At 35.8% G+C, this 23,463-nt stretch overlaps 1 protein-coding gene across 5 annotated transcripts in view; it reads left to right on the top strand.

The window, feature by feature from the left end:
• Snx25 (sorting nexin 25) overlaps positions 1-23,463 on the top strand; it is a 130,448-nt gene that overhangs the window by 16,026 nt on the left and 90,959 nt on the right. For 4 of the 5 annotated variants that reach the window (XR_007343372.1, XM_015486148.2, XM_048791887.1 and 1 more), the window contains exon 2: positions 21,309-21,393. Coding sequence is in view for 3 of the 5 variants with exons in the window: in XM_015486148.2 (XP_015341634.2) it covers positions 21,309-21,393 (85 nt within the window). In the remaining 2 variants the exon portion in view is untranslated. Of the gene's footprint in view, positions 1-21,308; positions 21,394-23,463 lie in introns of those variants that run through there. The other variant, XM_048791888.1, reaches the window with a different exon arrangement.

The raw sequence follows: 23,463 nt of genomic DNA, 5'->3' as shown, positions 1-23,463 counted from the left end.
CTCTATTCAAGGTTATCCAGGAGAACTTCTGAGAAGGAGTTCTATAAATATTAACACCCACACCAACTAGATGCTGTTTCTCCCTCTGGAGATAGCCTAAAGAATGTGAATTCCTTGCTTTATCCCAAGTGCTTCTCTCTCGAGATTGCCGCCATGCTCCCTGAATATGGATCTGTTTTCCTAGATAAACCTCCCTCTATGCCTTTGACTGGGTGCTTGCTGAAATTCTTTTCTGTCAGGTAACTCTATGCCAAGAACCCCACTGGTTCTGAGTCAAGTTCCCTGTCCTCTCTGGGAACTCCTCAGATCCTTCTTCAGAGATGTCTCTTCGGTGACATAAAAAGTGGCCTTATATTCCTTTTAAACAACACATTCAGACCCAAACCATACTCTTGGTATACAAATGTGAAGACTAAAGCCTTGATTTGAATGTTCTCCTCTGAGCCTTCTTAATTCTGGTCATATCTGGGGTGTTATTTTTAACTGTCTTGATTCTTAAACTGCTTTTTGTGGGGAGCATACTATGATGTCATCCTGGTAATTGATGTTGTCTGCTTAAAAATATTTTAGGTTTCGTTTTCCAAGTATATCATTTTTGGGGTAGGAAGTGCCCTAGATTTCCTAAAATGTATGCTTCCTTGTACTCAGAAATGGTGCACAGTTGTACTAAAAAGGTGACTCAGCAGATTTGCTGCTGAGGGTTCAGGCTACAGAGAAGAATAGTGTCTATGGAAGGTTGTTAGTATTCAAATGATTGCATCCAAACTTGGATTTTTTTGTTTTTGTTTGTGTTTTGTTGTGAATTACAGCTTTACTTTTGAAAAAAAAAAGTAAACAGAGAATTTGAGTTTTTACCCTTTTCTGTTAGGTTACCTTCCAAGCTAGGATTGATTGGTTGAATGGAAAGACATGGAAGTTTGCAGCCCTTCTCTGGAGTTCTCCTGGATACCTGAGGGCAAGGTTTAGGTCTAAGCCATACCCTGTTTTAGTCTTGGGCTGTGTGCTTCTGTAGTTTCTTCAAACACAGTGATGCTTTCCAGAAAACCCAATGGATTTGGGTGTGTTTGGGTGGGCTTCTCAGCTCACATACTGCTTTGGGGAGAAAGTAGTTAAGAGTTTTGAGGTATGTCTGCTGTGATCCTGGGGCTAGCCAGAACTTACCAGCTACTCTAGACACTGGCTAGTCCTGGTACCTTTGTTAGCCTGGGATTCTATGTATGAATAGCCACAAGTTGGTATAAAGAGATATGAATACAGTAACTCAAAGTAAAATGCCTCTGAGGTCAAGAAGGAAAAAAGGAGTGAAATGTGCTTTTTATTTTATTTTATTTTTTTTGGATAAGACACATGAACTTGTTTAGGCTACTAGGATCCATTTAATAAGCATTCTATTTTAGCACTGAATGTTGTTTTAGTGAGCTTTTAGTGAACTGTTTAGAGGAAGAAAAGTTTATTTTGGGCTCACAGTTTCAGATGTCTAAGTCCATAGACAATGCTCTCCATTCCTCAGGGATCCAGATGAGGCAGGGCATCATGACTGAAGAGGGTGGTGAAGGGATGAAACTGGGACATGGCACCAGGAAGGGGGGGGGGAGAGAGAGAGATCCTCTCAATAAAGAAAAAATACATACACAAAGGCACACCCCCCCCACACAGGTCCACCTACAGCTACAACCTACCTGCCTACAGTTACCACCCAATTTATCCCTGTTGGGGTATTGANGGGGGGGGGAGAGAGAGAGAGAGAGAGAGAGAGAGAGAGAGTGTCCACTTGCCAGATACAAAATATAAACCCTAAATGCCCCCAAATGACCTACTTCCTCCAGCCACACCCTACCTGATTCCAGTGACCACTTAGTTAATCCATGTTAGGAGATTAATTCCCTAATTGTGTTAAGTCTCCCAGAACCCAATCATTTCACTTCTAAACAATGCACTTCTTGCATTGTCTCACACATGATTTTTGGGAGGACACCCAATAGCAAGCCATAATAAATACACTGTTTGGGAAATTAGTTTACAAATATCCATTGCTAAAGTAATCTGGATGTCTGTAGTTCTCAGTCAACGTAATATAGGAGTGAGTTTATGTAATAGTAGTAACTAAAATTGCTGAGTAGTAACTAAATTTGCTCATAAGATTCTCATATTTTGCAGTATTCTTAAGCTCACGTAGGTTCCTCCATTATTGGTGCCTGCAGAGTTTTTGAGGGAGGCTTCTGTACTGTGCCACTACTGGCAGTGTCTAAAATAGTGTGTTTCCTGTTGGAGTATCACTGGCTCTATCCACAGTGTTGTACATTCATAAATACTTTCTCCTTTTGTTTATCTTGAGCCAAAACCATATTATATGTTTTCTTGAAGCTTGGAGTATTGTCATTTTTCTCACTTAGACATGTTTAAGTTTTTTTAACCTTGTGGATGCTGAGGAATTTCTGCCCCTGTTTGCACCTCTTGTGAAAACATATTCTTCTTTTTTTTTTCCTGGCCTTGTCTTTTCTCCATCTGGCCTAGAATAGCCCCTGGGATCAAGCTAGGACCCTCTGGTTTCTACTCTCCAACCTTAAGCCTTTGCATATGAGCCATCTCTTCTTCCTATACAAATCAACTCATAGAAATATAAGCATGAGGGCTGAATGCAGGGTTTGCCAACTTGTTAGACATGAAATTAATGTCTTCAGTATTCCAGAATTTCTATGTGTTTTTCCTGATGCAGAATTTTTAATTTTTTAAAATTCCATTTTAGTATACCTTCCAGAGATTTTGATCTGTAGATAGCTGAGAAGGTTGGTTTGTTTTCTAAATTTTAATCTTGGTCATTCTTGAAGGCTCATTTTTTGATTCTCTCTGTTAGGTAGTCTCATGTTGAGCTCCCTCCAATAGCCATCTCTTACATTGAAGACTTTGAGGGTCATTCCTCAGACTCAACCTCTTAACTTGGCAATTCCATATGGCAGTCCCAGAGGTACCTGAAATTCAAGTCTAAGACATCTTGAGATCAGTGTCTCCATTTGTCTTTTCTCTGTGGCAGTGAATGGCACCTCTCAAAGTTACGTCCCACATCCTGAAGCCTAGGGAGCCTTCCCAACCTCTCGTCCTCTTAACCACATGCACTGCATCTTCAAGTCCTGTGTTCTTACCTTGCAGTCATCTGCTTCTTTCCAACTCTCCTACTTGGTCCCAGCTAGCATCATGGCCCACTTAGATGATTACAACCTCACCTTTTAATTTATTCTCTTAAAAATGCAAGCCTAATCATATCCCTCTTCAGGTTTCAATTCAAACCCCTCAGTAGTGTCCTGATGTTCTTCCAAACCCTATAGCTTAATCTGTCATAATTACCTTCACTCCTCATGCTATGTCCTTAAATCTTGCAGTGCCAAGCTCCCTCCATTTATATGGACTTCATGTGTGGTTGCCTCTATATCTAGTGCCCTTTCTCTGTCCCCTTTACCTGTTGAACTGTCTTCCTCTTCTTTCAGGCCTCAATTGTCATGTTGGCGAAGAAGCTTTCTTTGTCTTCCAACTTTATATGTTCTGTGGCTCCAAGTACCTCTCCTTCATTGTACTTATCACAATTGCCATTTTAGACTCATTTGAATGGTTTCTTGTCCTTTTTCATTAACCCTTGAACTCCATGCAGGCAGAAACACCCCTCTGTATCTTTAATACTTAGGTGATTTACTAGATGAGCAATTCATGTTTCTTGAATGAATGAATAAGTGATTGGATCAGTAGATTATAGGCATTAAGAGAATAGTTTTTTTTTTCTGTATTTGAACCTTGGCTCCATCCTAATACTCTGTGATGAGTATTGCATTTTTAAAAGAATAAATTAAAAAGTGAGGTTGTAATCATCTAGGTGGGCCATGATGCTAGTTGGGACCAAATAGGAGAGTTGGAAAGAAGCAGATGGCTGTAAGGTACTCAAGAGGATGAGGATAATTTGCCTAAGATTTCTAAGCCCATTCCCCTCATCTGAAAAACAGAGGTAGTAAATACTTATGTGGGTTATTCGGAATAATGTGATAATCTTTGTAAAACATGGAATATAGTACTTTAGATATGGTAAGTGTTAAGTGATAGCTTTTATACTTTAATTTTTAAAAACCTTTTAATTATGAAATTTTGAAATGCAGATTCCAAAAATCACGTAAACTAAATGTTTAGTGAATGAATGACTTGGCTCTATAGTACTTTCTTCCTTGCATGCTGTCGTTCTATCACCCAAATGTGCATCCGCAGACTTTATAGTTTTGTCTTGCCTACTGAAAAAGTTTCCCCTCTGTCCTTTTTATAAATGGTTTATCTACTGAAGAACTTGGAATATTTGTGCTATAAAATACAACAGACACTAGTATGGCAGTATGTAAAAACGTGGATGTGTAACCGATGTGATTCTGCAATCTGTATACGGGGTAAAAATGGGAGTTCATAACCCACTTGAATCAAATGTATGAAAAATGATATGTCAAGAGCTATGTAATGTTTTGAACAACTAATAATAATAAAAAAAAGACAAAAAAAATGTCCTACATAGTATGGATTTTGCTGATAGGTTATAAAGGACACAGTTCAGCATGTTCCTTTTTCCTCTCCACTTCCTGCATATTGACAGCTGGGTGGAGAGGCTTGATCAAACTCATGTTTGATTCCTTTGGTAGGACTTTGGGTGGTAATGTTCCCTCATGAGGAGGCGCATAATATCTTGTCTTTGTTTTTGTAGTATTAGTAGCTGTTACTACTTAATACCTAGATTCAGTAACTTACAAAGTGTAACAAAATGGTGATATTTTAATTCTGATGTCCATTTTTTAGTGTTTTAGTATAAATACTAAAAAAAAAAAGACACATTTTCTGTCATTTACTATTTAGTTACATGGTTCATACAGAAAAACTGGATAAATGTTTGATTCTTTCACTTTTCCAGTTACCAAGACAATGAATTGGTTTCCTACCATCTTCTGAAGGTGACAATTAGTGTGAGTTAAAGAAAATATTATTCCAAACTCATGGATTTGAATATATATGATAAGTTTCAATAAGTTCTAATTATTATCTTTTTTTTTTTGAAGCTTATTTTGCTATCTTTGGTCAATGGAAACCCTTTCAAGTTGATTCCTGGGTTCTTTTGACATGACCTTAGTGATTTTTTTTTTTTTTTTTTTTTTTTGTAAATGTTGTTTTTTTTAATTGATTTTATTATTTTTTTAAATACACGACAACAGTGGGATGCATTACAATTCTTATTACCCATATAAAGCACAATTTTTCGTATCTCTGTATATAAAGTATGTTCACGCCAATTTATGGGAGGATAAGGGACGGGGCAGGGGATTAGCAAGGGTGGTGGAATGTGATGGACATCATTATACAAAGTACATGTATGAAGACTTGAATTGGGTGTCAACATACTTTATATACAAACAGAGATATGAAAAACCAAACCCCATTTTGAATAGCTACTTTAATATATTGTTGTGACGGCAGAGGGGAAAGTCTAAACTAGAAGTCATTTAATGAAATTCACACTGCCCTTCCAGTATATAGAAAATATATATGAGAAATTTAATCAGTGATAGTTTGTAATCAATTCACTGAGAAATGAAGCTGTTGCTTTCTATGTTATCATATTCTTTTGGCAAACACTTTGGATGTAAGAACATCCACACATTTGATAAGTTGTATTTGTTTTTTTGTTTGTGCAACATAAAAACTGTGAAGATTCTGGCTGCAGTGGCGCACACCTATAATCCCAGTGGCTTGGGAGGCTGAGGCAGGAGGATCGCAAAATCAAAGCCAGCCTCAGCAACTTGTCAAGGCCCTAAGTAAATTAGTGAGATCCTGTCTCAAACTAAAAAAATAAAAAGGACTGGGGATGGAGCTCAGTGGTTAAGCACCACTGGGTTCAATCCCCGGGTACCAAAATTTAAAAAAAAGAAAAAAAAAAAAGGAAAAAGAAAAAAACCCATGAAGTTTGTCAAATCAACTCAACGTATTCTGACTTCAACCAGAAAGGCAGGAGCAAATTCCATCTATTTCTATAACTAACAAACTCTCCAGTATTTGGTGGCTTAGAACAATGACTATTTGTTTTGCTAGGAAAAAAAAAAATATGTAATTTGGGCAAGGTTCCATGTGGACTGCTCACCTCTGCTCCCCACAGCAATAGCCAGAGCGGTTTCGCCAGCAGTGGAATATCCACTTCCCAGGGTTCATCCACAGGGCAGCAAGTTTGTGCTGCTTGTCAGCTTGGTATTCTGCTGGCCCTTTGAGCCGGAGCCCTCAGTGGGCATTTCCAATGGACTCCCTGGGCTTCTTCACAGTAAGATGACCCAATTCCAGGTGAAAGGTGCAGAAGACTGAAAGTGGATACTCTAAAAGCACTGGCCTAGAAAGTGGCCCAGTGTTATTTCTGATATATTCTATTGGTCAAAGTTGTCAAGATTAAAGGGGACAGATGTGTCAAGTAATCTCATACATCACTGGGCTTGTCTCTGGAAAGAGGCAGCTGAGTAATCCAGTATCTGTGCTGGTCTCCTTGGCATTCGAAAGAGGACCAGGGGCTTGACCATCACTCACTGCGGATGTTGCTTTTGTCCTATTTTCCACTTTCTTTGGGATTTTCAAGAATCTTTTGAAGTAGTTAGTAAAAAGGACCTATAAAAATAGGTCCTGATGGCATGTAGTCCAACACTTCATCACCTCTAGTAATAAAATTACAAATAATAAAGTTAACAGCCAGAACACAATTATGCCATACTTTTGCTCTCCCCAAGACTTTTGCCCCCAAATAATAACAGTTTTTCATTTGGACTTTCAGAAAAATAAAAAACTCATCTCAATGGCAGGTTTTACAAAGTCTGCAGCAAGACTGAAGATGTGCCTTTAAAGTTAGCCATGGCAGCATCTGTGTCAGGGGAAGCATGCAAAGAATAAAAGATGACTGTTGAGACAGCACCAGGCTCCTGGGTCTCAATGAGCTAGGAAAGAAAGGCTTCTTGGAGCAGCTGAGGCTTTGATTAAACTTTGCAGAGCAAGAGGGCAATCAGCTGGCTGATGTGGAGTCTAAATCATCTCTATGACTTGTTAGTAACCAGGCTTGGAAGGCCTCAGGCCTTTCAGATTACCTCCACCAAGCAGTGGGAGCTATACAAAGTTTGTGAGTAGGGACATGGCAAGCTAAGAGTTTTCCTTCAAGATTAACCACGTGAGCCAGGAGTAGTGGCACACACCTCTAATCCTAGCAACTCAGGAGGCTAAGGCAAGAGAATCAAAAGTTCAAGACCAGCCTCACCTTCTTAGGCCCTTAGCAACTTACTGAGACTCTATCTCAAGATAAAATATTTAAAAAAAAAAGAAAAAAAAAAAAAAAGCTAGGGATGGAGCTCAGTGGTAAAGTGCCCCTGGGTTCAATCCCCAGTTGGAAAAAAAAAAAAAAAAAGAAGTAACACCCAGTCCAGAAGCAGGACAGGCTCAGGATTGGGCAGGCTCTATGTGGGGAACATGGAGCCAGCAGTACTATTTCCCTATATGTTTCTTGGCTCCCCCATCACCTGTATGTTAACTCTTGTGCTCTTGGTTAGATGAGTGCATCAGTTTCAGTCAGGCACCACAGCCATATGGGATGATAGCTATTGGAAGAACAAGAAAAAATGTTTTGAACAAGTAAAAACAGCCTTAGAAATGCCCCCGCAGTGTTCCTCTCACATCTTATTTGCCATGTTTGGGCAAGTGCCTATTCTTAACAAATTGTTGGCAAGAGAAGCAGAATTTTTAACTGGCCTAGGTCAGCCATTTAGAATAAAGGAGACTCCAGAGTCAACACAGAGAACACTTGACCTCATACAGGAGGTCTTCATGAAGGGCTAACTTCCTCTGATAGCCTTGTACACCTCTACTCACTCATTCATGCTAACTACTTGCTATTCCTGATTTATCTTTGTATAGCATAAGCAGGTAGGCATGCATATATCCCCAGGAAGGCCTTTGCCCCAATTTTACATATTCAATTCTATTTGTTGTTAGTGCTACAACTCAATTGCTCTTCCATCCAGACAGCTTTTGCCCAATAAACATTTACTGAGGAAAGAAAAGGGGAAATTCCAGTTTATAGGGTCTGGCTTAGGTGACTGAATGGATACAGGTGCCATTTGTATAGGTTTGGTGTGGTAGTAATTAGGGATGTGGATATTTTGACCATGTAGGTTTTGAGGTGCCTATAGTAGTCGAGCATACAGTTAGATACGCAGATCTGCAATTTTAGAGAGGCACCAAGGTTAAATACATAGATCTGTTTACATGTTAGTTAAAACTCTAGGGTCAATGAGCATGTAGTGGTTGAAAAGTAGTAGGCCAGAGGGCAGGCAAAGGAGGAGTAGTCCACTGAGGAGTGACAGAGTAAACTTCGGAGACTTAAGTAGGAGAGAAATGCCCAGAGAAGCCACAAGAGAGGCCGGGAGTAAATGGCCTACAGTGTCAGAGCACAGAGATTCAGAACAAAGATGGAGGTGTCCCCTGGATTTGGCAACTTGTTTGGGGATTGGGGTGGAGAGGTGAGGGTAGACTTGGGACAGAAATGACATCCTCTAGATTGAAGAGTGAGTGGGAGGTAAGGAAGCAGAGAGTATGGACCAGGTGCTCTAGAAACTTGGCTGAGGAGGAAAGAGAAGGCAGCATTTAGAGGATGGAGTGGTGTGTGTGTTATGGGATAGATTTGTTGTTTGTTGAGAGAGATTTTGTTGTTGTTGAGAGAGAGATTTCTGGGTTAAGAGACAGACTAGAAAGTACAGAAGGCGGGACCTAAAAACCCCAGAGATGCTGATTGATAGTGTCCAGGCAAAAAAGGAGGGGATTTAGACTTGAGACTAGTGAGAAAGAGGTAAATGAGAGTACATAGAACTTTGTGAGAGGTTGGCAGGGAATTAAGATACTTCAAGCTGGGTAGCTTCAAATATCTGAGTAAATGGGAGGCAAAATTAACAACTGATGTATGAAAAAAATAGCTGATGTATGTGGAGGGCATTCTATAGAGGGTGATTTTAAGAAAAGTGGTAAAAGGTTTGGAAAAGATAATCATTGGATGGGATAACATCAAACATTATTTTAGCCTTTACTTTATAACAGGTAAAATACACTCTCATTTACTTCTCACAGTTATCTCATGAGATATTTACTATTATTCCTATTCTATGGATTAGGAAACAGATTTAAAGAGGTTAAGTGACTTACAAAGGGTGACAGAGCTAGTGAATGGTGGATGGTTCTACACTTTTCATGGCATGACAGGTCAAAGAACAAGAGTATTTGATGAGAGTTGCTCATATATTATCTAGCTAAAGGAGGAACTGAGGCCAGGGGGTACTAAGAACCTGGAGAAAAAGTGCCAAAGGGATTAAAAGCCCCTGCCATGCCAAACCCTTTTGTATATCTCTGAGGATAGGTTCCTGAAATGAAGTGGAAAGGAGCTAAGGCTTGCTGGAGTAGATGGGGTTAGGGTACTCTGTGGCTGTGATCTGCTCCACTGATCTATATTGCTTATTTATCTTTTGTCTGGAGGAATTGCAATCCAGAAGTCCCTGGTAAAATGCTATGAGGGAGGGAAAATTGCATTGCACATCGTGAAATCAGAGGGAATGAGAGAAGCCAGGGATGGGTAGAGTAGAGGTTGTTGTCTCTTGACTATTTTGCCCAAGGCCACCTCTGGCTATACCATGGTCATTCAGAGCATTTACTTGTACCTATGTTTGGGAACAGTTTCTCTGATTAAATGCAACAGAAGTCAGATCTTGGGAAAAATAGTTAATATTTTTCTTCTTTAGAAGAGTATGTTTTAGCTACATTAAATTTCCAAAAATGGTTTATTTTCTACCTGTACATAGTATAGACCATTATAGGAATATAAATAATTTTTTTAAATCTTTTATTTATTTTTTATTTATATATAACAGCAGAATGCATTACAATTCTTATTACATATATAGAGCACAATTTTTCATACCTCTGGTTGTATATATAGTATATTCACACCAATATGTATCCTCATACATGTACTTTGGATAATAATGATCATCATATTCAACCATCATTAGTTATCCCATGCCCCCTCCCTTCCCCTCCCACCCCTCTGCCCTATCTGGAGTTCCTCTATTCCTCCCATGCTCCCTCTCCCTATCCCACTTTGAATCAGCCTCCTTATGTCAGAGAAAACATTTGGCATTTGGTTTTTTGGGATTGGCTAACTTCACTTAGCATTATCTTCTCTAACTCTATCTATTTACCTGCAAATGCCATGATTTTATTCTCTTTTATTGCTGAGTAAAGGAATATAAATAATTTTTTATTCAAATACTGTATTTAAAACTACTTCTATTTAACTGATTTTCCTTTTATGATTTGATTTGTTTATATCATTTTGGAATAGAAATGTGTATAGAAAGTGTTCATAGTACCTCCTTTCTTTGTGAGGATACAAATAAAGTATTTATAATGACCATTTCAATTAACTAAGCAAAGTTCTAAATTATGAATGTATCTTTTGTGACCCTGATCCCCAATACATATAGAATTACTGCTATATTCTTATATTAAAATTAATCTTTCTGATTTTTCTAGTAATAAAACACTTCTTTTTTTTTAGAGATTGTAATTTTTGTCATCAGTACCTCTTAGTAGTGTATCTCAAAGTGAAGTCCAAGGATTGCAGAAATGATTTAGGAATTCTTGTTAAAAATACTGTGTATATTCCAAAGATATATCTTAAACTTTCCAAATTAAGAATCTTAGAGAGAAAGCTCTAGAAATCTGCACTTAAATAACTTCCCCAACTTATTCTTGAAAATTGATTGAGAATATTTTCAAACTAAGGATAGAGTCTTCTGATGTCAACAAGGACGAAGAAAACTCAGTCATATTTAATATGCACATGTTTGTATACCCACATGTGTAAGTATGCATTTCTCAGTTGTCTCTGCTCAGCGTTAGAATGACTTCTGTACAAAGGCAAGTCTTAATACCATGTTTCTTTGAAGAGGAGGTTTTAGTTTTTGAATTCAACACATTTATTTTGGATAGGAATGGATGAAATAATTTTTAGGATTTAGATTTAGGGTGGAGACACTTTATTCACCAGTTAGAAGCAATTTAAAGTCAGACTCTTTGAGTAGATTCAGTTGAATTATATCTTTAATTTTATGCACCTGAATTTTATGTCAATAATTCAGCACACACATCTCAATATCTTAAACATATATGTTATCTGGGTCACTCTGTCTGTAATGCAGTTTTTTGCTTCAGGGGAACTATGAAATAGAGATCCCACTGATTCAATTTACCAATGTAATATTTTTCTAACTATGTACTAAATATTTTATCAACAGTTTTTATTTAAAAGCCAGTCAACAAATTAATAAGAAAATGGTATTTTCATATTCTGGGCAATAATGGAGTATGAAACAGTGAAAAAAGCACTTCTGTGTGATTCATATAGTTGTTGAATTACATAAAAGCCCTGAAGTAGGGATAACTACACTGGTTTTGTCATATTTACGTTCAGTATATCAGTGAGAATGCTTATGAGATGGGAATTATTTTTGTAATATATTTAAATATGTATCAATCTCAAAATTCTTATGAAATTATCTCATGGATAGATTGATTGAGTGACTTTCTTCCATGACATGGGCAGGAGAGTGAAATGTAGAGAGGATTCCAGGATAGAAAGAGTATTAGAATTCCTAAGCATAACCTATCATAATAGTATGGCTGATTAGTTACTCTGTTATGAGCTTCCATCAAGAATAGATTAAGCCCCTAGAGTATGGAGAATGTAATTTCTATATTATTGTCTCTCCAGTACCCACCTAAGTGCCAGGCACACAGAGTGAGTCCTCAGTAAATATTAGATCATTGAATGAATTAATGGAAATGTGATTCATATCATGGAAACCTATGATTTCCCACATGAAGTCAAAATTGCAATAGAAGCCAGTGATAAAATGATTGCAGATGTTTTATTACACCATTCTTTTCAAGAATCCAAATAGCTAATGTCATTGTTTTCAATTACCTTTCCCTAAGCAAGTTTCCTTTTTTTATTCTTTTTCTCTATCCCTGATATCTATTCTACACTTGCCAATTTATATCAGTTTTATGCTATTCTCTGTATATTTTCAAGGGCATATTATGATATCAGTTTTCAAATCTATGTCTGATTTGAAATATACTTAAATTTTTCTTAATGAAATGGAGTATGTTTTAAGGATTTTCAGATTTGGATCTTAGAAATAACACATGTTTTTCCCCCCATAAATATAACTCTTCCAAATAACTGGAACAACAGTCTTAAGTATTACTATCTCTGTTGATCAGTTAACAGAGATTTTTGCCTTTGTGTTAATATTCATTTTCCTCTTAGAAAACAGATTAATTACCAAGCAATATTACTAAAGGGATCTGCTTATGATGATAAAATCTGAATTCACGACAGGTCATTACACCCATATAATAAAACTATAATCATTCTTTGGAAAGGAAACTAACATTGTAAAAAATTTAGATTATGACTTTGGGATCATAATAGCAACATATATATGCATACTGCTTTATAATTTTTAAAGCATTTTTACATGAATATCCTTCTTGAATACATAACAATTCTTTAAATAGTGCAGACAGTATTTCCAATTACAGTGAATCTTGGAGAAGTGGATACGTTCTTTATAATTCAGCAAGTTAATGGCACAGAATCAACTACATTGTATATCTTTCTTGGTTTGAATTGAGTACCCCTGCCACATTATGATGTTATATGCTCTTGTCATTGTAATAAGGGGACTATATCACATTTGAATGTGATATAGGAAACACATTTGAATTTCATATTTGTTCAAAGAAAAGATTATTTCATATCCCTTCATAGGATCAAGTCTCAGGGTTTATCTTGACAGATGTTATCTTTATGAAAATATTAACATAACCTTGATTGTTATATATGATATGTGCAGGTAGGGTTGATCTTTAACCTGAACACAATATACGCTTTGATAAATGGTGTGTTCAGTAGCTACTGAAGCTACTGATGATCTATTTTTCTCTTTCTGGAGGTATTCTGCACAGAGTACCTGGACTTTCAAGGTACATGATTTATAGTTGGATGAAGAGGATGAAAAGGGATTTTTAAAATTTCACCTATCCATAATTTGTACTTCAAAGCTAGAAAAGCTCAGTCCTTGTCCTCATGCCCCCTCCCGCATTTGATCCTTTGGTTTCTTCTCAGCTGGTAAAAGACTCTTTTTGAAGCACAAGAAAATTCTTGATGTATTAAATCCTGTGAAATTAGAATCCAACAATATATTTCATAGACACTTTTATATCTTTTAGAACATGTTTGGTTATACTTAGACCAATAGTATAGAAATGAAAATACTTTTCATTTAAAATAGAAAAAAAACATGGAGACAAAGTAAGTGTAAATAAGAGAATAGTTAAATTATGGCATTCAAAATATTCTGTTCTGTTATATACCAGGTCATTTCTCTTTTTTTTGTTGTTATTATTCACTAACTGCATCCTGATTCTACTTATACTTGTTTTATTGGTACATATTAATTATGTAGAATAGTGAGTTTCATTGCAACATGTTCATAAATGCACATAACTTAATTTGATCAGTTTCACTGCCCCATATCTTTACTTCCTCCCCTTATCTTTCCCTGGATCTGCTTCTTCTACCCTAATGGTTTCCTTCCCTTGTGTTTTCATGAAAACCTTTCCTTTCCCTTCTAGCTTTCACATATGAGAGAAAACATGTGACACTTGTCAGAATTTCTGAGTCTTGTTTATTTTGCTTAACATAATGGTTCCAGTACCATCCATTTTCCTGAAAGTGATATAATTGCATTCTTATTTATGGTTGAGTAAAATGATTGTGTATACATTCCACATTTTCTTTTATCTGTTTAGTGGTTGATGGACTCCTAGACTGGTTCCATAAATTGGCTATTGTTAATGGTACTGCTGTATATATACACTGAAATGCACGTGTCTCTAAAGTATTCTGTTTTTAGTTTTTTTGGACAAATACCAAGGAGTGGCATAGCTGGATCATAAGGTAGGTAGTTCCAGTTTTAGTCTGTTGAGGAACCTTTATATTGATTTCTACAGTGGCTATACTAATTTGTAATTCCACCAATAGTATATAAGTGTTCCAGGTCTTTTATTACAGAAAAGGTGTTCATAATATAATATTGAGTATACAAAGCTAGATAAAGAATTGTGTCTGTACTGTATATACTAATTTCTTTAAAAAAGTATGCAATGGGAAAAGGCCCAATAATAATTTGTGATTATTACTGTGTCATCAGATGATGATGTACTTAATTTGTATTAACTCAAGTTAATCTCACATTAACCCTATATTGTTATCTCTGTTACAAAGAAGAAAACTGAGGAAGTGAAGAATAACTTGTTCAAGGTTACTTAGTAAATTTTAGACACATTGACTAGAAGGAAACACTTCAAAATGTCAATTATTTTCTCTGGATGATGATATTATGGGTCAGTTTAATTCTTTACACCTATAATACATTATAAAATGTATCTCCACTGTTTATATAGTTGGAAATTACATTTTAAGGATAAATTGTAGCATGCTTGAAATGTAGAAAAACAGCAATATGAGAAATTTATAGATTTTAATTAAAAAATAGCTTCTATTATATTTAAAATAGAAATTAGGGTTGGTTAAGAAGGGGAAATCTGGTGTGCTATTGGACACAGTAGGATAACTATAGACAACAATTACATACTGTACATTTCAAAAAGCTAGAAGAAAGGATTTTTTTTTCTTTTGAAACAGTCTCACCATGTTGCCCAGGTTGGTCTCAAATTCCTGGACTCAAGCAATCCACTTACCTCATTCTTCTGAGCATCTGGGACTACAAGCATGTTCCACAGTGCCTGACTTGAAGAAAAGATTTTTAAAGTTTTCACCATAAAGAGATGATAAATGTTTGAGGAGATAGATATATTTAACCTGATCTAAACATTGTACAATGTACATACATATGGAAACATCACGTGGTACCCATTAATGTATAAAATTTTTATGTTTTGTGTTTTTATACATCAGTTAAAATTAATTTGACTACAGATAATAAAAATAAAAGGTATCATTTTCAAACAAAAAAGAGGGAGAGGAAAGAAAAAGACATAAATGCACCATTTGTATCAAAGTAAAATTACCTAAATGATAACCTCTCAGTATATGTGCTTGACCATTTTCTTTTATTTATAAGAAAACAAGATATTCTTCAGTTCGTGACTAAACATAATAAAACACCTTCCAGGAAACTGACTTTTGTCAAATGAGGCTTTGTTTACATACTTAAATCCTTGACCAGTAATAGAAAATGGAAAGGCACAAACACAGTAGGACATCTCCAGGAAATGTGTACTTTCCTCTCTGTAAAGCATATCCTCTAAGACCAGAATATTCCAGGAGTGGAATGTTCTGTTGTCTTACTCTGGTTGCTTAACTTCTCGGCCCTTTGTTTGCTTTCATTTCCACGTTTGCTGTCCTATTAGAGTCAAACAGTTGGCCATCCAGCCAATTAACCAACTTTCACCTTTCTGAAATTTGGTAACATTTTGAGTTTTATTAGTAATACTAGCTGTTCTTTGCCACTGTATACCAGGCATTCTGCTTTATGTAAGGGAGCAATTATAGACTAGATGCCCAAAGGCTGAACATGGCTCATGTTGGGAATGACTTCCCTTGCCCATGTCCCCATCTTCTCTCAGTCTTAGTCTACTTGGATAGCCTTTCAAGTTTCTTAGTCTCTTCTTATCCTTCTGAGTATAGATTCGCCTTCTTCATTTCTTTGGTTTTGAATAAATTGTGTGTTGAGGCCAAGGCAGAATATGATTGTTTTGAAAGGACCATGGTTCTGAGAATAACAATCAGGAGTGAGAATGCCAGTCATGGGATCACAGTAGATTGTCACATGCCGAGAATGCTTGGAAAGACTCATCCATGTGACAGCTCCATGTGGTTAATGATAATTATTGAGTTTCTGTTTTTGTAAATTAAACCACTGTTCTAATAACTTTACGGAAATTATACCCATCACCCATTAAACTCTGTATAATTGTTGAACTCTGTGCAACTGATTTTCTTTTAAAAATGAAATGCATTGGAAAAGTTAACCTACATAATGAAGCAGGGGGAGGCACTTGTTTATTTGAGTAGTGCAGGTAAGGCATGAAAGGAATTACAATTTTGGATTGGCTTGGAAGCAACCCAGAAAAGAGTGCCATTTTAAAAACAGAGGACAATGTGGCTTATGTATGGCTGGATTTCAGATAGGTCCTGGTTATTTACTTGCTAATAGTGTCAGAGTACCCAGGTTTCTCTGGGTGTTGTTTCCTCAGGACAGGGTGTCTCTAGCCTTGATACAAAGAGAATATGAGTGTGTTGACTGAAAAGCTGATATGTATTCAAGAGAGGGTTTATTGATATGATGTCTGGTATTGATGTTAAAGATCAAGTTCATGTATTAGAGGAAAGCTTTTAGGTTTTTCCTTGTCTTTAGAAAACGTTTTTATAATTAGCAATTATATGTTGACAGTTTAATTTTCTCCTTCCTGAGAATTCACTGAGTGATTACAAATGATCTTGGAAAGTTGTTTAAGCTAGATTTAAATCTTAAAATGAAGACAGGTTCATTTATTTTAATAAAATAAAAATGTGGTTTTTTTGTTCCTTTGTTTATATAATAGTGATCTGGTTCACCAAAAGTGTTTGACTTAATTTTGTGATATGGATACTAAAATCTTAAGGCAAGAACAAAGTGGTCAGACTACATATGAAGATGTAATTTCTGGACTAGAACTCTCAAGATTTCTAATACTTATCTTTCATGTCAGTAAGAGAAATACATGTTTTTCTTTCGTCTTTCTTTAAAACCAGAGCTTTAGGAAGCTGATTGTCAGGAAGAGGTAGGCTTTATCTCAGGAATGAGGCCTGTGCTAATGCAGATAGAAGAAATTAATATTTGCCTTTAAGAACAAGTCTTTGGGGGAAGTTGGCCTGTGGAGCTTCTTTTTTTAAAACAATAAATGTTTGCATTTTAGTTTCCTTCCTGCCTTCCTTCCTTCCTTCATTTCTTCCTTCCTTTGGAAAAAAACTCTGCTTTGGGACAATGATTATAAAAATCTATACTGTGACCTGAAAGAAAATAGAGTGTGGAGTGTTTATCTTAAATTCATTTCAGTATGAGATTCTGACTCCATAAATATTATATCCTTAAAAAAGGAATTTATGTGCATAATAAGTAGCCCAGTTAGTTCTGGCCCTGATTTTTTATTTTTGTTTTGTTTGAGTTGGGGAAGAGGTTCTTTCTATGTGGCCAAGGCCGGTCTCCAACTCATGAGCTCAAGGGAGCCTCCTGCCTCAGTCTCCCAAGTAGCTGGGACTATAGGTTTGTGTTACCACAATTGGCTGGCCCATGATATTTATTCTTTTATTTTCCCTTACTTATAGATTCTCCATCAGACTGTGGGGTGGGATAAGGATAACTTTTTCTTTCTGATAAGGGTCAGTGACACCTGAGGGTAGGATAAAGGAAATGCAGAACCAAATTGGAAAATCAGATTGAAAAATAATAGAGCTTTTGTTTAAAGTGTTAAAATAGAAAATATTATTCTCATAAGCTACTCTCTCCAATTTATTTAGTGTGGTAAAATACTCATAATTTACCATCTTATTTTTAAGTATACAGTTCCGTGGTATTAAATACCTTCATAATGTTATGTAATCGTCACCACTATCTAGCTCTATAACTATCTGCCTTGTAAAATTGAAACTCTGTGCCCATTAAACAATTATTTTTTACTCCAACCTCTGGTACCCACCATTCTACTTTCCTTCCTAAGCTTCTTAAAGAGACCCTGTTCAGATATAGTCAGTAGTGATAAAAGTATTTTGTTATATTACATGTAGTTAACAGACACATCACAAGAAATATTAGCTCCAAAACTAGAGAGACAAAAAAAAAAGAGGAAAAAGAATTTACAAATTGAAAGTTTTGAAGAGAGTTGTAAAAGAGAGACGTGCAAAGAATGTTCTTCAAATATGTATGTTGTCTTAGCTTTCTGTTGCTGTAACAAATATTGAGCAAAATCAACTTAAAAGGAAGAAGGGTTTATTTTGGCTCATAGTGTTAGAGGTTTCAGTCCATGGTCACTTGTCCCTGTTGTCTTGAGGCTATGGAAAGGCAGTACATTGTGGTGGGAAGTGCATGACGGAGGAAACTGCTCACTTCTTGGTGTCTGAGAAGCAAAGAGAGACAGGAAGGGACTGAGTTCCAATTTTCCCACCAAGGGCATTTCTCCACAGACTTAACTTCCTTCCACTAGGTCCTAACTCCTAAAGGTTCCATCCATCCAAAGAGCAACACATGCTGGGGATCGACCCCTCAGCACATGGCCCTTGGAGAACATTCAAGATCCAAACTAAAGCATGTTTGCTGCCTATCATTTACATTCACACCTGTTTCTCTTCCAGCCCTTAAAGATGGTTTCCATTTTAAGAATCCAAGTTCAGGTACTTCTCCAATAAGTGTTTGACTTCAGTTTTATCATGTGATCACAATTGGTCATTAAAACTACTATAAGTATATTTGGCAAACTAACCAGAGTACTTGCCAAAACCTTGAAAGGTTATGATTAACTCAAAGTTCAGCCAATAAATAAGTAAATTCCTTAAATATCTGCCTGATCGTTTCTTTAGTGTTCCCCCACCTTTCATGAACTCCATAAAAACTTAAATTAGAGGGCTGGGTTTATGGCTCAGCGGTAGAGCACTTGCCTAGCACATGGGAGGCCCTGGGTTCAATCCTCAGCACCAATAAAAACAAATAAATAAATAAATAAATAAATAAATAAATAAATCAAAAAGTATTTTAAAAAAGAAGAGCACTAATCCTATTCCTAAAGGCTCTATTTAAAAAAAATTAAATTAGAATAAATCTACTGACCATGCAATTTGTTAACAAGCTGCCAAGAGACTAAAAAATAATTTTAAATTGTTGAACGTATTTTTTTTATGCATTGAGTGGCTTTGTCTATATATGATTATGAAGTTTTTGTTAATTTCTTGGGAATGCATTCAATGCTGTATGTTAATTTGTAGCATAAAGGAAGGTCTGTTCTTTCATATCGTAAAGCTTTGCTAAAAAACAAATTCTACTTAGAAATCTTAAAACTACAGCTTTTGGGTTGTTTTTTAATAATAACAAGCATAAACAGGGATGACACTTGGCACTTGACCCATGGACAGCATGAAACTAAGCCAAGGATTAGAAATTATCCACTCCCTATTGGGTGACCTATGACCATTGAATAATGCAACTGTGCTGGTGTGACATACTTGAGAACAAAGTGATTCCTCATGCTTGTTGGTGAGATGAGAGTGATGATAGTATTAGCCATTTAGATCTCTGATCAAGCATTGTAGTACTTTTCATTCACAAAAGTGCTGTATAATATTTTACTTTCATTATTTTCCTCCCAAACCCAGTTACATTATATATTTCAATCACTTTGTATATGATCAATTAAGAAGTTTTTCTTTAATTATATTGGCCAAATAGTGGTATTTTAATTCTGTACAGTCTCGCCTGTTTTTTTAAAACAAAAACCTTAAATTCTAAGCAGTTATATAGTTCATTCTTTTTAAGCATTACTGACATATAGAGAGTGAGAATTTAAATTCTATGCCTCACTGAGAGAAAACAACTTTTTTTGTATATGTACTCATGATTGAACCTAGGATACTCTATGTCGGAATTATATTCCCAGCCCTATTTTATTTTGGTGATAGGGTCTTACTGAGTTGCTCAGGCCGACATCATACTTGTGATCCTTCTACTTGATATCCAGTCTTCTGGGTATCTGGGATTACAGGAGTGTGACATCATGCCCAGCAAGAAAACATTATTAATAGTTTGGTGTTTGTGCTTCCAAATATTTTCTCAAGTTGGATTATAAATATATATATTTTTTCCTTCCCTAAAGCATGCTTTTTAATCATGTACTATACTTTAACTTCCCCCCACCTCTAGTTCTATTAGGATCAAACTGAAGGTCTATACATGCTGGGCAAGAGCTCCCCCACTAAGCTATACCCCCAGCACTATTACTCTTTGACTATTGATTTATATTTGGGTTATTTCCAGTTTTTTTCCCTTATAATCAATAGCAGTGGAACTCTTTGTACATGGACTTTTTTGCATATATGCAAGTGATTTTTTTTGATAGATTCCTAAGAGTGGAATTGCTGAATCAAAAGATACTTCACTTAAAATTCTAATATTTGTGATTCAGTTGTCTCTTAAAAGCTTTTAGAAATATACATCCTCCCAACTTTATAAGAAAGCAGCAATTATTTCCCAAAGCCCTGATCAACATGAGTCTTTCCCCTACTTTTGGCAATCTGATGGTATGTCATTGCTCCAATTTGCATTTCTCTAATAAAAATGTAGGGTATGTATAGGCCATTTGCTTCTTTTATGATTACCCTTTCAGTCTTTGCTTGGTTTTCATTTTAGTTATTTTTTTATTGCTTGAAGATATATGTTTAAAATATCCTTTGTTCAATATATTGAAGATATTGTCCCTAGTCCATCATTTATGTATTGTTTCTAGCATCTTTGGTCCAATAGAAATTTTCTGTTTTAAATAGTCAAATTTGTCTTAATTTTCCTTCATAATTTTTGGATTTTATGCCTTATTTTAGAAAAGTCTTCTTTTATTCTAAGATTATAAGCAGCTTTTGCCATATTTTAATTTTTAGTTTAAGAAAGTATCTAGCTCTTCATTCAGTTTTGAGTTATTTGTATATAAAGGGTGAGACTATAACCCTTTACCCCCCATGAATATAAAATGATTCCAATACTGTTTATTGAATAGTGTTTATCCCTTTCAATATTAATTTCAAATTTTTATTATGTTATTAATTCCCATATATAGATGCATATGTTTTTTGTAGTTTCTTATCATTCTGTTGATTTGTTTATTTCTACATTATCACCATACTATTATGATATTTGATAAGGAAAATCCTTCCTTAACTCTTTTTTTTTCAAAAAATGTTTTAACTAATTACAGCATTTACTTTTCCAAAAGAACATTATAATCTAATAAAACTTATCTTAATGATTGTTATATGAAATTTCACACCTTTGATTTTATTTTTATATGTAATTTTTCATTCAATAATCTTTATCTTTTTTCCACTCATATTTCAGAGTTCTGTGTGTGGAAACTCAAATGAGACAGTTCAGCCTAGAAGGGTAGTAATTTCTCATAATATGGATAAAGCTCTGAAAGAAGGTAAGAATTAAGGTAAGGTAAGGCAATCTGATGGTATGTCATTGCTCCAATTTGCATTTCTCTAATAAAAATGTCATGTATTTTTACATATGTGTATGGGCCATCTGTTTCTTTTATGATTACCCTTTCAGTCTTTGCTTGGTTTTCATTTTAGTTATTTTTTTCTTGCTTGAAGATATATGTTTAAAATAGTCCTTTGTTCAGTATGTTGAATATGTAAGGATAGTTACTACATAAAGCAATTCATTATGTTTTAAAAGGAACATAATAATCTAGCAAATTAATCTATCCTTCTTTCCTATAGCATTAGGAATTTTTCTTCATAGTTTATATTTGATGATTAAATAAATGCATTCATATTTTGGTTGAATGAAAGGGATCACAGGAGGTTAGCAGCCAGTCAAGTGGAGCTTCTTCTGCCATAGAAAGCACAGATCTTTGTTCCCTAAAATAAGGATCAGGAAATTATTTTTTCTTCTAGGTATAACTTACAGAAGGTATGTTAGGGATAAATAGACACAGTCTCACTCATGGGCAAACCATTAACCAAATTGATTGATAGCAGTTAGTCTTACATAAGAATGAAGAGAACATATAAGTGAAGCTTATATTGACAGGGTGTCACTTTTGGGGGGTTTCCTGTGTTATTTTTGATCCTATGCTGAATAACGTGAATGCTATTTTTTAAACACTCTAGATTCTTTTATCTTCCTCTGAAAAATGTTGGTTTTTATTTTAATATTCAGTTTAGCTATTGACTGGTCACCTTGGAGACAGTTGATTCATACATTTTTGGGGGGCTGGATACGTTTGGATTTTGTCTTTAGTCCAAGGTAAATCCTTTCGTCCCAGCAGTCAGTTGTGAGTCTCAGTGGGAGACAGTGGTTGGAGTTATCTGCTAGACTCTTCAGTCCTCCTTCCCTTGCTTTCCACTGCCCTACGGGGGTAGCCAGACTTAGCAATGGGTTTGAGGATTTGTACCTAGTTATTGTATCTCCATCCTTTTTTGTTTTTTTTCCTGCCTATATTTTCGTCTTTACTGGCAACTCCTATTTTCTGTTATCTGTATCTTAAATGATAAGATATAATAATTCTGATTATGGTATATTTAATAATAATAATAATTATAATAACAACAATTATAAAATGCAATCATTCTGAGTTCAGACTACCTTATGCCTCTAACAATGTGGTTGCCTTTAGGGGAAAGCATTAAACCACTACTCAAAGAAAAGACCACTGACTCCAACTTTAAATCAAATAAAAGCAAGCTTATAATTCTGACTGGCTGGGACTGTACCACCCAAAACCTGTGGGAATAGAAGACAGGCCTCTAGCTCTCTAGGAGCGCAGCTTTATAGCACAGAAAGTTGCAAAAAAGGTGGCGGGGGGGCGGGGTATCTTGAGAACTTACAGATAACAGGATTTTGATAAGCATAATACAAAGGCAGGTAGTAGGTTAATGGTCTAAATGGTTCAGCACTTAGGGAGTAAATTTAGATCCCAACATCAGAATTTATGAGGCGCCATTAGGGTTTCAGAGAGGGTTGTTATCTGGCCAGGGAAAGCCAGAATTTATGAGGCGCCACTAAGGTTTCAGAGAGGGTTGTTATCTGGTCAGGGAAAGCCAGGCATGGGTGAGTTCAAGGCAAGGGCAGGCATTCCAAGTAAGTTTAAAACATCAAAATATGGCCAGGCCAAATAGAAATCCTACTATTTTACAGAAAACAGAAACGAATCTTATAACTTGTGGCTCCTGATCTTAAAAGGGAATCAGGCTGGGTTTATCAAAACTTGTACAGAAACATATCTTATTCAGTACCATTCCCTTCTTTCAAGGGTAGATTCCTCTCCAGTGCCTTTAAATAATTCTTTGATGTTTTTTCCAGAGTTCCTAATTGTATTTTACTGTAAGAAGGTTAGTCTGTTGCTGAGAAAAAACTTTTTAGTTTGAGTAAGTCCCATTTGTTGATTCTAGTTATTAACTTTTGTGCTATGGGTGTCCTATTGAGGAATTTGGAGCCCGACCCCACAGTATGTAGATCGTAGCCAACTTTTTCTTCTATCAGA

The sequence above is a fragment of the Marmota marmota genome, unplaced genomic scaffold (genome assembly GCF_001458135.2).
Source record: "Marmota marmota marmota unplaced genomic scaffold, marMar, whole genome shotgun sequence".
NCBI lineage: Eukaryota > Metazoa > Chordata > Mammalia > Rodentia > Sciuridae > Marmota > Marmota marmota.
The sequence above is the reverse complement of the archived record's forward strand: the minus strand, read 5'-3'. Positions and strand labels throughout refer to the sequence as shown.